Below are 16,264 nucleotides of genomic sequence, written 5' to 3'. Positions count from 1 at the left end.
TGAGTGGCAGTTTTTCAGATTTCTAAAGAACTTTCAAAGATTTTCTTTGGACATTGTCTGCTTTTTCATTCACTGCAGTCTTGTATGTGACCATTTTTAGTATAATTTCTTTCTTGTTTGTTAAACTACTTAACACTTACCTATGAATCAGTAATGCATTGAAAGGGTCGTAACTGAAGGGATGAACAACTTTTGTGTCTGCACAAATTAGACACATAGTAAAGAACCAATTTTCCATTTCTTTCACCAAATCTATGAAAAATAACAAAGATGACAGAGTTTGACAGGGATAAAGTATTATTTTTGCATGAACAAGGTGATTCCTAAAGAGATATTAGCCAAAAACATGGTTTAACATGGCATGGTGTGCAGTGTGTCATTACAAAATTTCTTGACGTGTGGAGGACATGAACCGTACCTGAAAATTATAAGAAAGTTCGCATAAGAGAGTCGAGGCTGTGTCACCAAATATTGACTTTTGAGCTTGTGAGAATTGTACAAACTCGGTTTTTGTTATATATGCAGTATTTGACTGAATATTTCAGTAAATCACTGCAGCTATTTCCATTTTTAGCCAAATATGAAGAAATGAGGCTCAAGAATTTTGCACAATATTGTGTAAGGGATGAAAAAAATCAATAAAGTGAGCTATGCAGTGAGAAATGAGTGTGTCACTATACAGCACTGTAACATTAGAGAGCACAGGTACAGTTACTGCATATCCTTGTCATTCCCACAGTGCCACATATTACCAAGATCTCATTGGGTAGATAGGAGGAATACTGTATTATGTGTTGTACTGCCGCCCTGGGATATAAGAGCCTGATCACAGTCGCATGCCACACACACACACACACACACACACACACACACACACACACACACACACACACACACACACACACATAATGTCCCTACTACCATAAGGAATTTCGCAGGAGCGAAACAGTGATTTCCATTAATGGCAGTGGGCGGCGCGCGCGCACAGCTCGTCTCTTACTGCGATGTACATGCGCGTCCGTAATCGTCCAACCAGCCAGCGAGCCCGCACTCCTCAAATCAGACCCAGCCGAACCAACCCGAGCCGAACTACAACGATCCGAATCGACATCCCCGCCAGCGCAGTCCAAGGCTGGAGAGACGGAATGATGACCTCTTAACGCATCTTTTACGCACTCGACCCGCTGTCCGTCCCTTAAAAGCTCACATTCCGCCTGTTTGCGCTTGATTCGCGTGCTGAGATCATGGACACAGCACTTCTAAGGACCCATATTATCTTCTCTCTGCTTCTCCTTTTCATCCAAATAGGTAAGAAACTGAGGAGGAAAATGATAAGAATCCCAATTTAAGTGATTGTGGTGGCTGACAAGTGATGCCGTGAATGTTTCTGAACGCCGTTTAAAGACCGAGCGGTGGGTCCGTGTTATTCCCCCGGAATATTCGGCACACTTTCAGCCCGTGTTTCCAAATGTGCAATCGGTGGAAAAGACAGAAGGATTACACATGTTGCCGCTGGCTTCTCGGGGTTTCAGGATTGTTGTTTCAGAGGAAGCGTGCGCAGTGCATGCAGCGGTTTCCCTGATCATGCTTTAGACGTGTTGAAGCGTTTTCAAAGACAAGTTGAAGAGTGAATGAAATGTGATGCTCGCTGTGAGCGCGCTCGGTGTTTGATGTTTTATTTGGTGAACGCTCGCGGTCTTCTAAACGCATCTGAGAAGATAAATATTAATCAACATTTTCAGTGACATGACGGGATTCCACTGGGCTTTCTCTGAGTCACAAACATGTAGATACAATCTACATTTTCATTTAAATTGGAAGACGCGGGAATCCATATGAAAGCTTAATGTTTAGCACATTGTGGTTTAAGTACGGTTCTATATAATGTTTGAAAGTACTTTTTGGTTTGGCTGCTGAATTCACGCCTTTAACATTTACTCACCTCAGTTATTATTTTTTGACCTTGTTGGCTCATTTTAACCTCACCTTAATAGCTTGTTGATGCCAAATCACAGATACTCATTCGTGTATTGAAATTGGTACAGATTTGCGTAACAGGTGGGGAAGAAACTGTGAATTCTGTGTATCCTGACTGCAAACACATTACCAACGACTAATAACTGGAATACATAAGCATCCGATCTGTTCAGATTTCATCAAAACCAGATTAGTGGCAGTTCCAAGATCTAGCCCCCTCATGGAGCAAAGCCAAGTTACATGAATTAAAGCGAACAGCGTAGCTTTAGATGGTAACTTTCGTTCACTGTGAAATATATTATAGTAGTAAATTGATGCTGAAATATAACCAATATGGCATATCTAAGTGTTATCATAAAACCTGAGGCAAACAGTAAAATTGAAGTGGCCCCAGGAGGGATTTTCCTGGCACAGAGTCAGGAATTTTTCAACAAGAGTTCAAAAGTGAAGAATGAAATGAAGACGTTTCTAAATTTGCTGAGGTGCTCTTTGAACTACTTAGAGGGACGCCTGCCAATCTCAACCAGCTTCTGTCTGAAGCTGGTTGAAAAACGTTGATTTTGACCTCATAACAAACAGTCAGTTGTTCAAGGTTGAGTCTTAATGAGGTTATCCAACTGATTTTTATTCAATCGGCTGTTCAAAAGGCAGAATCCCATGACGGTCCAGTTATTAAGCCGAGATCAGACGGTTTCAAACGTTTTCACGTCCCGAAACACAAACCTGTCTGCTCCCATTTGATGAGATTTTCTCTGATGACATCCTTTCTTTTTTTTTCCTTCTTTTAATTTGATAAACTCTAAATTTGTACAGAAATAGATGCATCATGATAGATGGTACGAGGGAGGGAAGATACCTGAAATCTTCCTCTACTACATGGTTGATTGGTTGGATGGTTGAATTCAATAATAGCAGTGCAATTGCTATTGCTCTCATGTCAAGAAAAAAAGAAGAAGAAGAGGATCAGAATCTGCATAAATTCCACCGGCCTTTAACTCCTTCCACCACCTGCTGTCACCACAGGGTAAAGGCCATATCTTAATTAAATGGAGATGCTCGGAATAAAGAGATCTGTGCATCTGAGATTTGGTGTGATCGGCTGAGATCATTTTCTACTGAACTTTAGAGGAGTTCCTTTCTAAGAAAAGCCTTTGCACGGTCAAAGTTTGAGATGAAGTTGTTGGCGTCCACTTGTTGTTGATTCTCTTTGCAATTATCTGATGCAGTTTGGTCCATTGCTTTTTGAATGTTTATGTGAAAGCTTATGTTTTCAGATACATAGTGAGAGAAATATTGTCTCCCCTCTCTCGAGGAAGCACAGCGTCTCCCCCCACCATCTGTCTCCCAATATGCCTGGACACCACACAACATCACACACATTTTCTTGCTCAGCCTTGCTGTCACACTCCTCCGTGCAAACACACACACATACAAATAGCAGTGAACACAGTCCTTTTTGCTGCGCCTTATGCTTTTTAACAGCACAGTCTCCATACAGCGTACATCTGACTTCTCAGTGTGTATCACACCTGCTGCCTTTCATGCTCTATCTGCAGTTTAGCAGGAAGGAGAGGATGTGAGCTTGTGTTCCCTTTTGGATACAACATTTTGGCTTTGTACATATGAAGAACCAAGTGTTTGGAAACCCCCATAACATGGAGTTTTAGTATCCTGTGATCCTGCTGGTTAGAGATTTAAACCTAATCTGATTCAGCTCAGCATGGTGGTTGTCTCCTCTGGTGCTCTTACCACTTCACAGCACTCTGGGCTTCGCTCAGCTCACACGTTAAACTCAGCTTTCCAAACACAACACCTTGTAGCTGATGCTTTTTTCCCCAGCTTGGTTCTGCAGTTGGTTGCGCGGTACCACCAATCATTTTGTATTGAGTTTAGCTCTAGTGTTGAGCTTGGAAATAGTAGCAAAGGCACTGTGGCTGTAATAGATTTGGCAGTGCATGACAGATAGTTAGATGGAGTGAGACAGAAACAGGCTGCATGCTATTGATCAGTGTGTGTGTGTGTGTTTGATCTGTGAGTGTAGTGTGTACTAATCTCATCAAAATTCCTCTGATCATCAGATGAATTTCATGAAGCCCCCTGTGCAGAAAATCTGAGCATTACAGCACCATGCACTGTCATCTCTGAAGTGTTCAGCGAATTGTACGGTGTGCTTGTGAGATACCATCTGGCTGGCCAGTGCACTCTGGGAATTTGAACCAAAGGGGTTGCATCCGGTGACATAAGGATAGGATGCCTGATGGTGTAATAGTAATTGGCTACAAAATATTGGCACGTACATCCTGGCACCCCTAGTGAACTGAGCATGCTCCATGTGTAAACACATCAATTATATAAAAGAAGCAGTCGAATCAGTCAAATAGATGGTAATGCACAATAGACGTGTCTCTTCTGTAACAGTTAGATTTAAAATTTTTACTTTTAAATGAGATCTGTTGCCTTTTTTCCTTTTTTTTAATATACATTATAGAATATTTATTGCTATGGTGGTTGATGCTCATATTAGATATGGTCGAAGACTCTAATAAGAGGTTTATAGAGAATATAATACATAAACTGATACATACAGTGCATACGACTGTCCCTGTGTCCCCTCAGTTTGAATGAAGACACCACCTTGTCTCCAAACTGTTGCCAACTGCTCACTGAGCCATAAGGAAACTTGAAAAAGTGAGATCCAAACCAGAAACGGAGAATGTTTTCCTTCAATGTAAAAGCTGTGCCTTATCAGTGCAACCAACACGTTTCAGAAGGTGCAACAACCAATTGCTAACCAGCAGGACAATGCCCATTTTTCGCTGGTGACCGGAGTTTGCCAAGGGGTTGTGATCATTCTCTTGGGCTCTGTGACAAGTCTAAGAATTAAGAATGAATGAAAATTAGTTCTTTAAGCGAACTTTAAAATCAACCATATTGACATTAAATCTGTTACTTTATCAATCTTCGTAGGCAAATTGAACACCACGATAAGCTGTGCAGGTTCGTAGCTTAGCAAAGTCGTACTAAAACATTTGACAGATTTTCCAGCGCCGTGTAGCACATAAATCGTTTCCAGGTCAGTAAACACAACCAGAATTCATACATAAGGCACACGGGATTATAAGCTGCACTGTCGATTTTCAGAAAAATCAAAGGATTGATTTTAAGTGTGCCGTATTTTCCAAAAAACACGGCAATAACGACGGCCCGCTAGCATGTTCTACCAAAAATAGTGCTTTGTTGTGTATCTGACGGACGAAAGCCAAACCAGTTCCACACCACTGAAGTTGCAGCATTTTTACAAACCAATTCTGGTTCATCCGTTTCACTCAACGATCCGCTTTCGCCCTTCTCATTCTCCGTCGCCGCCATGCTTTTTCCACCATGTGCGTATGAAAACAAAGGCACTGCGCATTTACCCATATCACGATATTTCATTTTCTTATCGTTGCCCAACATTATACCGTGAATGGTATGATATGGCCCAGCCTTAAATTAAATCATGACAGACAGTGCACGTTTTCAGCTTTAATTTGAAGGGTTTTACAAAAGTAATGGATTCATTGTTAAGGATTGCAGCCATTCTTGTACACAGAGAGCCATTTGCAGAGGCTCAACAGTAATTGGACAAGCAAACATAATTTTAAATATAAAGATTATTTTTAATACCTGGGCCTAAATTCTATGCAGTGAGTGACTGCCTGAAGTCACATACACATAACATGCTTCCCTTGAGATGCTCTGCTGTGTCTTTACTACAGCTGCCTTCAGTTGCTGTTTTTTTTGTGGGTCTCTCTGCCTTTAGTTTTGTCTTCAGTAACTGAAGCATGCTCCCTTGGGTCAAGATCAGGTGACTGCTGTGGTCATTTCTTTGGCATGAAAAGTTTCTGGGTTGCTTTTGCGTTATGTTTTGGGTCAGTATCCATTTTCACTGTGAAACATTGTCTGGTTAGTTTTGGAGATCAGTTTTGACTAAATCTGAACAGAAAGTACACCCTGTACACTTCACAGGCCATCCTTCTGCTCCTATCAGTAGTCATATCATATACACATTAGCCGAGCCATTCCTGCACGTGCCATAATACTGCTTTGGATCATGAGCTGTTCCTTTCCTTCCTTCATACCTTTCTCTTCCAAACATACTGGTTTAAGTTACAAGTCTTAATTTTATCTCTCCAACGAACCAATTACAATGAGATACTTCCCTTCTGTTCTTGACAATGTGACATTGGAAATAACTCTGTGATCATCCACTTTGTCCTCTGTGGCATTAGGCCTTTTGGTGTTGCCCGTACATGCCTTCTTTTTAAGAATATAGAATACATTAGCCAACTTCTACATTTTTATTTTCTGCTCTCTCTTTGGTAGGTTTATTTTGTTTTTTTCAGCCTAATGATGGCCTCCCTCACTCACATGGACATATCTTTGAACTTCATTGTTCCAGCAAACAGTTACTGAATGCAGGTTCAGCACTTCGAGTCAACTAATACAACTACTACAGTGCTTTTGTAAAACCCTTGAATTAAAGCTGCACCCAAATCAAATCTTGAATGTTTGATTTAAAATTCACTGTGGTGATGAACAAAGAAATAATTACACACATTCAAAAAAAAAAGAAATTTCACTGTCCAACAACTTACAGACCTAAATGAATAAAAATTTAAACTAATAAATGTATTTATGTTGATAATTTCATTTATTTGCACATACTATACTATAAGCTCTGCCTGATTTTACTTTCAGGTTCACTGCTTGTGCAGTGATGTCAATAGTGGGCAAAACTGAACTGAATTGAGCAGATCGACCTCTTAGATTGCTCTGTTGTCACTGATTACAGAGCCATTGTAGGGTCTTCACCTGACAAAATAATGTTAATATAATGTGGTGCTACATAAATGAAATTGAATCAAACTGAAAATTAAAAATGAACTGGGATATCCAATGTATCTATTTGAGGCAATGTTAAAGGATACCTCATAGAAAAATCAGGTCACTGCCTAATTTAAAAATCCAGAACCCTCTGAGCGTTTTAGTTGGTGTCAGCATCAACATAACATAGAAGTACTACATATTTCTATTTCGGAGCCCTGCTGTTTTGTACATAGGATTGCATTTAAGATAAAGTCTGTTTGTCAGTCTCCATCTACCTTTAACTCCATACTTAAGATGAGATTATGTGCGCACTAATTTACACACATGCACACACACATTCATACACACGTGTGCAGGCTGGTGGAGTCAAGCTTGGTCAACCAACGAAATAAAAATCTTCACTGAGGGAAATAAATCTTGTTAGAAAGATTTTCCAAAGCCTTCTTAACTGTCTGGCATTTGGGATTTAAAAAAAAGTGTATATATATATAAAATCTGATTTCTTTTTTTCTTGACAACACACTGGGGAGAGGATGATATTGCATTAAAAAAAAAGATTCATTCTGAAAGTTGAGGAATCTATTAACATTTCTGTGTTCTGCAGACTTTGTACAGCAAATCGTATTGAAAGCCAAACTTGAATGTTGAGTATACATGCAGAGGTAGGAAGAACTGTCCGTAGCCACTGCTGGGTTGGTGTTGCTAAAAACCACAGCTGTTGCACTGAATAATTGATTGGCTGCTTTCTACTTTGATAATTTTTCTTCCTGCCCTCTGTTTTTCCCCACTCACGCAGCTACTTTTCTGTCTGGCCCCTCCATCTAAAGCATTATACTCGTAAGTGCTCTTATTCTTTAATCCACTCAGACGCATTCTGCTGCGACTGTGACAGCGTTTGGTCATGGCTATTTTAGAGCTGGTCTGTGCCACGAGGACTGACAGATCTCTTTGATACTGAGCGGCCTGAACAGGAAACTCAGCTCAATGAATTGCTTATGTCAGTCAGAGCTTTCTTTTTTTTTTCACAAATTACTTTGGTTGCTGTTGTCAGTTGTGATTTAAAAATGCATAAAGTGTCAAAGATAAAAGGGCATCAAAACCTGCACAAAGAGGTAGTGGGAATGATTGAGGATTAAAAAAAAACAAAAAAACCCAACTTAGTTTCTATATTTTAAAAATAAACTTTAGTCAGTTTTCTCTCGCAGTTTAGTTTCGTTTTTAATCAGTGTTTAATTTTCAGTTGTCTCATTCCGATTCACTGTTTCAGTTGGTTATGTTCCTAATAAGGTCATGGTTTAGGCTTAAATGCATCTGTGGCGGCAAACATATACAGTGGGGCAAAAAAGTATTTAGTCAGCCACCGATTGTGCAAGTTCCCCCACCTAAAATGATGACAGAGGTCAGTAATTTGCACCAGAGGTACACTTCAACTGTGAGAGACAGAATGTGAAAAAGAAAATCCATGAATCCACATGGTAGGATTTGTAAAGAATTTATTCGTAAATCAGGGTGGAAAATAAGTATTTGGTCAATAACAAAAATACAACTCAATACTTTGTAACATAACCTTTGTTGGCAATAACAGAGGTCAAACGTTTACTATAGGTCTTTACCAGGTTTGCACACACAGTAGCTGGTATTTTGGCCCATTCCTCCATGCAGATCTTCTCGAGAGCAGTGATGTTTTGGGGCTGTTGCCGAGCAACACGGACTTTCAACTCCCGCCACAGATTTTCTATGGAGTTGAGGTCTGGAGACTGGCTAGGCCACTCCAGGACTTTCAAATGCTTCTTACGGAGCCACTCCTTTGTTGCCCGGGCGGTGTGTTTTGGATCATTGTCATGTTGGAAGACCCAGCTTCGTTTCATCTTCAAAGTTCTCACTGATGGAAGGAGGTTTTGGCTCAAAATCTCACGATACATGGCCCCATTCATTCTGTCCTTAACACGGATCAGTCGTCCTGTCCCCTTGGCAGAAAAACAGCCCCATAGCATGATGTTTCCACCCCCATGCTTCACAGTAGGTATGGTGTTCTTGGGATGCAACTCAGTATTCTTCTTCCTCCAAACACAACGAGTTGAGTTTATACCAAAAAGTTCTACTTTGGTTTCATCTGACCACATGACATTCTCCCAATCCTCTGCTGTATCATCCATGTGCTCTCTGGCAAACTTCAGACGGGCCTGGACATGCACTGGCTTCAGCAGCGGAACACGTCTGGCACTGCGGGATTTGATTCCCTGCCGTTGTAGTGTGTTACTGATGGTGACCTTTGTTACTTTGGTCCCAGCTCTCTGCAGGTCATTCACCAGGTCCCCCCGTGTGGTTCTGGGATCTTTGCTCACCGTTCTCATGATCATTTTGACCCCACGGGATGAGATCTTGCGTGGAGCCCCAGATCGAGGGAGATTATCAGTGGTCTTGTATGTCTTCCATTTTCTGATGATTGCTCCCACAGTTGATTTTTTCACACCAAGCTGCTTGCCTATTGTAGATTCACTCTTCCCAGTCTGGTGCAGGTCTACAATACTTTTCCTGGTGTCCTTCGAAAGCTCTTTGGTCTTGGCCATGGCGGAGTTTGGAGTCTGACTGTTTGAGGCTGTGGACAGGTGTCTTTTATACAGATGATGAGTTCAAACAGGTGCCATTCATACAGGTAACGAGTGGGGGACAGAAAAGCTTCTTACAGAAGACGTTACAGGTCTGTGAGAGCCAGAGATTTTCCTTGTTTGAGGTGACCAAATACTTATTTTCCACCCTAATTTACGAATAAATTCTTTACAAATCCTACCATGTGAATTCATGGATTTTCTTTTCACATTCTGTCTCTCACAGTTGAAGTGTACCTCTGGTGCAAATTACTGACCTCTGTCATCATTTTAAGTGGGGGAACTTGCACAATCGGTGGCTGACTAAATACTTTTTTGCCCCACTGTAGCTGGGAAGTCACCAACCTTCTGATTTGTAGCTGACCGGCTTCACTAATAAACTCCAGCCCCTTCCAAGAAGTATGACCTGTAGCGACCTTAGTGAAACTTAGTTTGCTGGGGAAGTGACTCTATGCAGAGGTGAAAGTCTTCTTTCACCAGATATCTTCAGTTGTCTGGTGTTATGGCAACTCTGACCTCAGCTAGTAATGCTACATTTCTCCGTGGCTTTGGCAGTGTTTGTAACGTGGTGGAGGATCAACATTTCATTAATGTTTCTATGAATTCTCTGAAAACCATGCAACACAATGCTGATAACATAAGACGAGTTCTGGTTACCAACTAGAAAAGCCTTCAGTGCTCTTCAGTTTTTCAATGATCTCCTCTTTTGCTACAACTGATACTGGCAACATCAGCACTACCTCTTTAGAACCTGGGATTGGATTCATCATGCCTGAAATACAACCATCCAGCTGCCTTGCACTGGCCCAGCAATGTGTGGTTAAATGTTTCTCTGAGAAATAAGATGCCCGGCTTTCTTGTGTGGTATCTAGATGCTAGGTGACTTGGAGAGTAAGAGAAGTTCAAACCCATGTTACTTTGTCACTTCACAGCAACTGGCCGTCACAGACTTGAAATGGTGGTAAATTTGTCTTCACCATTTAGTGCTTTAAGTCTGAAAATGTCCAGGAGCTGATAAGAGGATGAAGATAAGGATCAGAGGAGTTTGCATCTAAAAAGGCCAATGTCTGGATAAGAGGGGACAAAAGGTGAAAAGGAGAGGAAGAGAGTAACTAAGCCAGTGAAACCAGTGCTCAGATATACAATGCCAATGCCAATGCTCTCTCTGTGGTCTCTCCAGTTGAGAAAGTCTGTCTGAAGTTACAGCAGCTGACAATGGCCGTCTGTCTCTGTCTCTGCCCACATACAAAAGCTACTGTTGTTGTTTTTTTTTGGTTTTTTTAAGAGGCTGGCACAAGGACCAAGGCTTCTGGAGAGGGAGTACCTTTCTAGTATGTTTCTGTACTTCTGAAATCACACAATCACACTTTTAGGACAGTTCTTAGTTAGATAATTGAATAAAGTTAAGCTTTATGCTAAAGTGTAATTCAGACTTGACTTTTATTTAAATACCAATTTATATCTTTAGTTATGTGTGCTGCTGATAGACCTATAACTGCAAATACTTTTGTTTGGCATCTTAGACCTATATCAGAGGTTAGACTGACCATGACAGCACAGTATTGTTTTTTTTTTTATTGACAACAAAAATTTCAGATGTAAAGAAAATGGAATAATGGATAAAATAATATGTGACACTGAAATTAATCAGTATATTAATTGTTTGTTGCACCCCTTTATTCCTCAGTTGCTTTAATTTGAGCTATATGATTTGGAACATACAAGGTCTTAAATAATCAAATCCAATTTGAGCCGACTGTTAATTTGATTTGGCGCCGTAAAAATAAAATTGAATTTAATTGAATAATGCAGAAAGGTGACAACCAGGACAGACCTACAACATCCAGAGCCTTAAGGAAGTCGGGGCACCCCAGGGCCCTGGCACTGAGCAAAAAAGTGGTTGTATTGAAAGTTAAAGGAGATTTAGCTTTTACTTTTTCAAGCACAAAATTCAGAGAGGGGAAGAGTAGAGGTTGAGTGAATTTGAGCAGAGCATTAAGTTTTTTTTTCTCCAGTGGGAACGTTCATTAAGTTGCTGCTGCTGTGACCAATGAGTTTTTTGAAAGTTGATTAACCCCCACCAGCCAGCCACCCCATTAGTCACACATGCTTGCGTGCACATAGAGATTCTTGAATCGAAAGATTTGGGTGAGCTCTTGGAGCAGTCTCCCCTATATTTGTGTGCTTGAACACTTTTTCAACAGCCCTTGAATACCTTTGTATACGTGCATAAATACAAATGTATATGTGTAGGGATTGTTTTTGAAGTCTGTAAGTGTATCCATGTGTTTTTGTGTTGCTATTCCAGCCTATGTGTGTTTGTGTGTGAGCGCTTTCTGCTAAACAGGAGAAGAATTGGGGGCGTGATCCTGCCCTGAAAAATAGAGAGGAGAGGGGATGGTTTTGTATCCATGGAGATAGAGAGAGTCAGAGTAGGAAGCCGACAGGAAGTCAGGGTGTTCAGCACGCCATCAGGGGCTCTTCCGTTGTCATGACGCTGTGAACTGTTGTCATGGGAACTCTGCTGATTGAGGCTGAATGCTTATGGAAAGCATGCTGAATAGACTCTACAATGAGTCTCGACACTTGTTGATAGGGAAGTTTTTCCACAATTACGCTTTAAGGAATCACCAGATGAACAAGACTGTGCGATGTTGTTGGTCTGTGTCGTAACATAACGTAAGATTTAACCAACCTAGAGCAGAAAATTCTCAGAGAAAACAAAACAGCCTTCAAGAAGCCATATGTTTTTTTCCTTGTGTCCTTTTTGTGCATTCAGATTTGTTAGCTTTCCTCGAGTAAACAAATCTTGCAGATCCTAGGAAATCTTCAAGATGATCTTTGTTTAAAACCACAAACAGATGTATCAGTGTGCAACCTGGCCCCACTAAACTACAGACTACTAATCGCATATTCCAAACACACACACACACACACACACGCGCATATCCAAAGATGCTGTGTGGTATTTTCTCAGTTTGTGCCAAGCAGATGGAAATGGTACATCTCACTGCTCTAACGGGCAGATTAGTGAGACACACACACATGGACGCACAAAGCTCGCTGATGACTAAGGTGGACATGTACACAACAGTAACCACAACACATAACCAGTGGGAACACGGGAATTGGGTTGAAACATTAAGCACGGACATGCACACACACACACACACACACACACACACACACACACACACACACACACACACACACACACACACACACACACAGATAAACAGTTGTGCGTGCCAACTGGCTGCTTTCCTTCAGTCCACTGCGCTCCTTCCTGCATACATATGTGTGTCCTAGATGTCGCCTCACATCACTCATTCGTTACTGGTAATACGTGTGTCATGGCTTATTTAATCTCCTTTGATAATTGTGTGTTCACCTCATTTGACTAAGAAAATGATCTGACACGTACTCACATGTGTATGTGTGCCAGAGAGAGAGAGCATATGCTTTCATGTGCTGCATTTATTCATAGGCTTTGGATAAGAAGGCTCCTGTCTGACCTGCTAGTTTGATTTTTATCTAGGAGAAAAAATTTGAGGTCAGTCCCCTGCAGGGCCTCTGCTACTCACAGTTCATCAGAAATATCCCAGCTGCAGGCTAAAAGTGGAGAGAACATGCTCATTCATCTTCTTAACATCTGGCTTTAACCCAAGGCTGGGATCTTTTTTTCAGAGTTTAACACTATAGCTTTATGAGCTTACCTCATTTAACTTAGAAGATTATACTGAAGCCCAATGAACAAGACAAGAGCTCTCTCAATCCTAATTTAATAGAACAGGAAGATAATAAAGTACTGTATATAAATAAATATACTGTATATCAAAGATGGATCCAGCCAGAGTGGTGATCCCCGCTGATTTGAAAGCTATTTCTCTTAATCTCAAGTTTGCCATTGAGGTCATTAGATTATTTTTTTTTTAACTAGATATGATCATATATGTCTGAGACAGTAGTGCTGGGGGGGTTATTAGCTAATGCTAGCCTGGCTTAGTTAGCAATAGTGATATTTAATTGGATGCACAATAATAAGTTTTAAAAAAAGAATTTTATTTTTGGGAATATCGTATAGTTGACTCCTTACAGTGTTTTTCAGCAGCTACAACTAAACGCCGAAAAGGATTAGAAAGCATCCACCTGTCGATCAAATTGGCTACACTCCTCCTGTGCCCATCTTCAATTCAATTCAATTCACTATATATCGCCAAATCACAACAACGGTCACCTCAAGGCGCTTTATATTGTAAGGTAGACCCTACAATAATACATACAGAGAAAAACCCAACAATCATATGACGCCCTATGAGCAAGCACTTTGGCGACAGTGGGAAGGAAAAACTGCCTTTTAACAGGAAGAAACCTCCGGCAGAACCAGGCTCAGGGAGGGGCGGGGCCATCTGAGCCTACATCTAAAATATTCCAGGAATTGTTTACAAAAAATCTTAACAGAATAACAGAAAAATACAGCAAGAGGACACCTGCTCATTAATTTTTACTGTTGTGGTAATTGCTGCTCTCTGGACACTGCCTACGTATGATATTGTCATTCAATTTATTGTGTGCAGTAAACAAGAATATTGCACAGGCGAAAGAAAATGTTTAACTCAATGCAACTCTGATTACATTACTAACTCCTGCTGCCAGTGTGGGGATTCCCTTATAGTACAGTCCGCACCCTGAAACACACTAAAGCTTTTGTCCCATGGAGACCCAGCAGCCACTTTTGAGTTGTCAGGCGGTGTGTAGATGAAACTGGTTAAAGCTGAGAAGAGTTTTAAATTACAGAACAAGCTTGGTTTTATTAGATTTTCATGGAGCCAAATGGCAGGAAAGGAATATGTGATACCTCATCTGGCTGGACATAGTCGGGTGTCAACGCTCTGTGTGTGTGTGTGTGTATGTGTGTCTGCATATGTGTCTTTTAACCCTCCCTTTCCCAGCTGTTCAAGACAGGGCCCCATATTTTCATGGTCACCTCTAAACCAGTCACATGCACACGCATACACACACTTTCTCACAAAGCTTATTTCTTTGCCTCTTTCAGAACAGCTGGAGTGCAAGACAGTCCACATGCTCTGTTACACACACACACAGAGTGCAATGATAGGCTTTTGTGATAAGGTTTTATATTGCGCTTTTAATGTCGTTGACTCTCTGCGGAACAATGTTTGGTTTGTTTAGCACACAGAAACAATATCCTCCATTTTATATGGAGCCTAATCTCTTAAACTCATAACCTGCACTGGTGGACTTTATTCTGAGGTTTCATTCTTTCAGGTGGACATAGATATATGTGAGACATCTTAAACACAGCAACACACAGAAAGACCAGAAAAGGTCCCAGAACTAGGCAAAACTGGGCAAAATCTGCATTTTATCTATAAGTAATTAAATTACTGGGATTTTATTAGATGGACAGTTTAATAAATGATGTTCATTGAACCATTTAATGGATATTTAATTAGACTTGTAAATAACAGGGTGCTTGTGGTACAACCAACATTTAAGCTGTCTCTTGTTTAAATCTTCGTTCTGTTTAACCATCCTGCTAATGGACCTGTGCATAGTTTCCAGTATGACACACAGGAAATCAGACCGAGGCTGATAGAGTACGATAAGGAAACAGACATAGTGAGACGGTGAGAGATGACATGCATACTAATTTAACCAGCTGATGGCTAACACAGCTGAGTGCTATATAAGTTATAAGATGGCCCCTGGTGGTATGTGCCTGTGTGCGTTTGTGTGTGTGTTTGGGCTTGTGTTTCTGACGCTGAGCTCAACAGGTGTCACGTTTTATGTGACGCGGATGTAGTGTGTTCATCAGAGATCCGTCAGGGCAGTTTTTGTCACTGCGTCCTTTCACTTAGCAGTGTTCAGTTTATGGTTGAATGCCTCAATTTGGCTTTGGATGTTGGTTTGACACTCAGGTCAAATTTAAGATGAATGTAAGATTAACAAAAAGAGGCGACTCTCCCCCTTTTTGTATAGTTTGTCTGTATTCAGGGGCCAGTCTAGTTTGTTATCTAGTGGTAAAACTAGATATTTAGATTTTGTTACCACTTCTATGTCCAACCCACAAACTTTCACAGGGTGGAGACGAGCTCTGAATTTTTGCAAATCTACTATTGTGTCCTTCTTCTTAGAGTTGTTCAGTATGATGTAGTTTATTAAATGAGCCAACAGTTACATCTCAGACTCTACAGGCCTCTGTTAACATCCTAAATGTTAAAGTTCTTGACAGAACAATTAGAAAAAGATGAAAAAATTAAAGCGTGTTTGGAAGGGTTGCCAGGAGAAAGCCTCTTCTCTTCAAAAACATAAAAGCGCGGCTTATGGTTTGTAAGGATGTATCTAGAGAAACCACAAGACCTTTGGAATAATGAGGTTTGGACACAAAGGGCCAGAGTTAATATGTTTGGCCATAATGGCTAACACCAAACACAGCATATCTGCAGAAACACTTCATAACAACTGTCAAGCACAGGGGTGGATGTGTGATGATTTGGGCATGTCGTGCAGCTACAGGACCTGGACATCTCACAGTCATTGAGTCAATCATAAACTTTTCTATGAGTTAAATGTGAGGTCATCTGTCAACAGCTAAACCTTGCTTGGGGTCATGCACGAGAACAATAATCTGAAGCAGTAAATTTACAACAGAATGGCTGAAAAATAAAAGAATAAAATGTTGCAATGACCCAATCAAAGTCCAGACTTTGACCTGACTTAACAAAGCTATGCTTAAACTGAAGCGAGAGAGCCTGACAAAGCCACGTGAGAATGATTATTTTGAG

At 40.7% G+C, this 16,264-nt stretch overlaps 1 protein-coding gene across 4 annotated transcripts in view; it reads left to right on the top strand.

Annotated features, from left to right (window-relative positions):
• The first annotated feature begins 965 nt into the window (after nucleotides 1-965).
• The window catches only part of ptprz1b (protein tyrosine phosphatase receptor type Z1b), a 68,957-nt gene continuing 53,658 nt past the window's right edge, over nucleotides 966-16,264 (top strand). For 3 of the 4 annotated variants that reach the window (XM_082510921.1, XM_082510920.1, XM_082510919.1), the window contains exon 1: nucleotides 966-1,308. In XM_082510921.1, coding sequence (XP_082367047.1) covers nucleotides 1,245-1,308 — 64 coding nt within the window. In that variant the 5' untranslated portion in view covers nucleotides 966-1,244. The remainder of the gene's footprint in view (nucleotides 1,309-16,264) is intronic. The other variant, XM_082510922.1, reaches the window with a different exon arrangement.

The sequence above is a fragment of the Aulonocara stuartgranti genome, assembly GCF_965226115.1.
Source record: "Aulonocara stuartgranti genome assembly, chromosome: 17".
Lineage (NCBI taxonomy): Eukaryota > Metazoa > Chordata > Actinopteri > Cichliformes > Cichlidae > Aulonocara > Aulonocara stuartgranti.
Note: the sequence above shows the minus strand (reverse complement) of the source record. Positions and strands in the feature narration are given on the sequence as shown.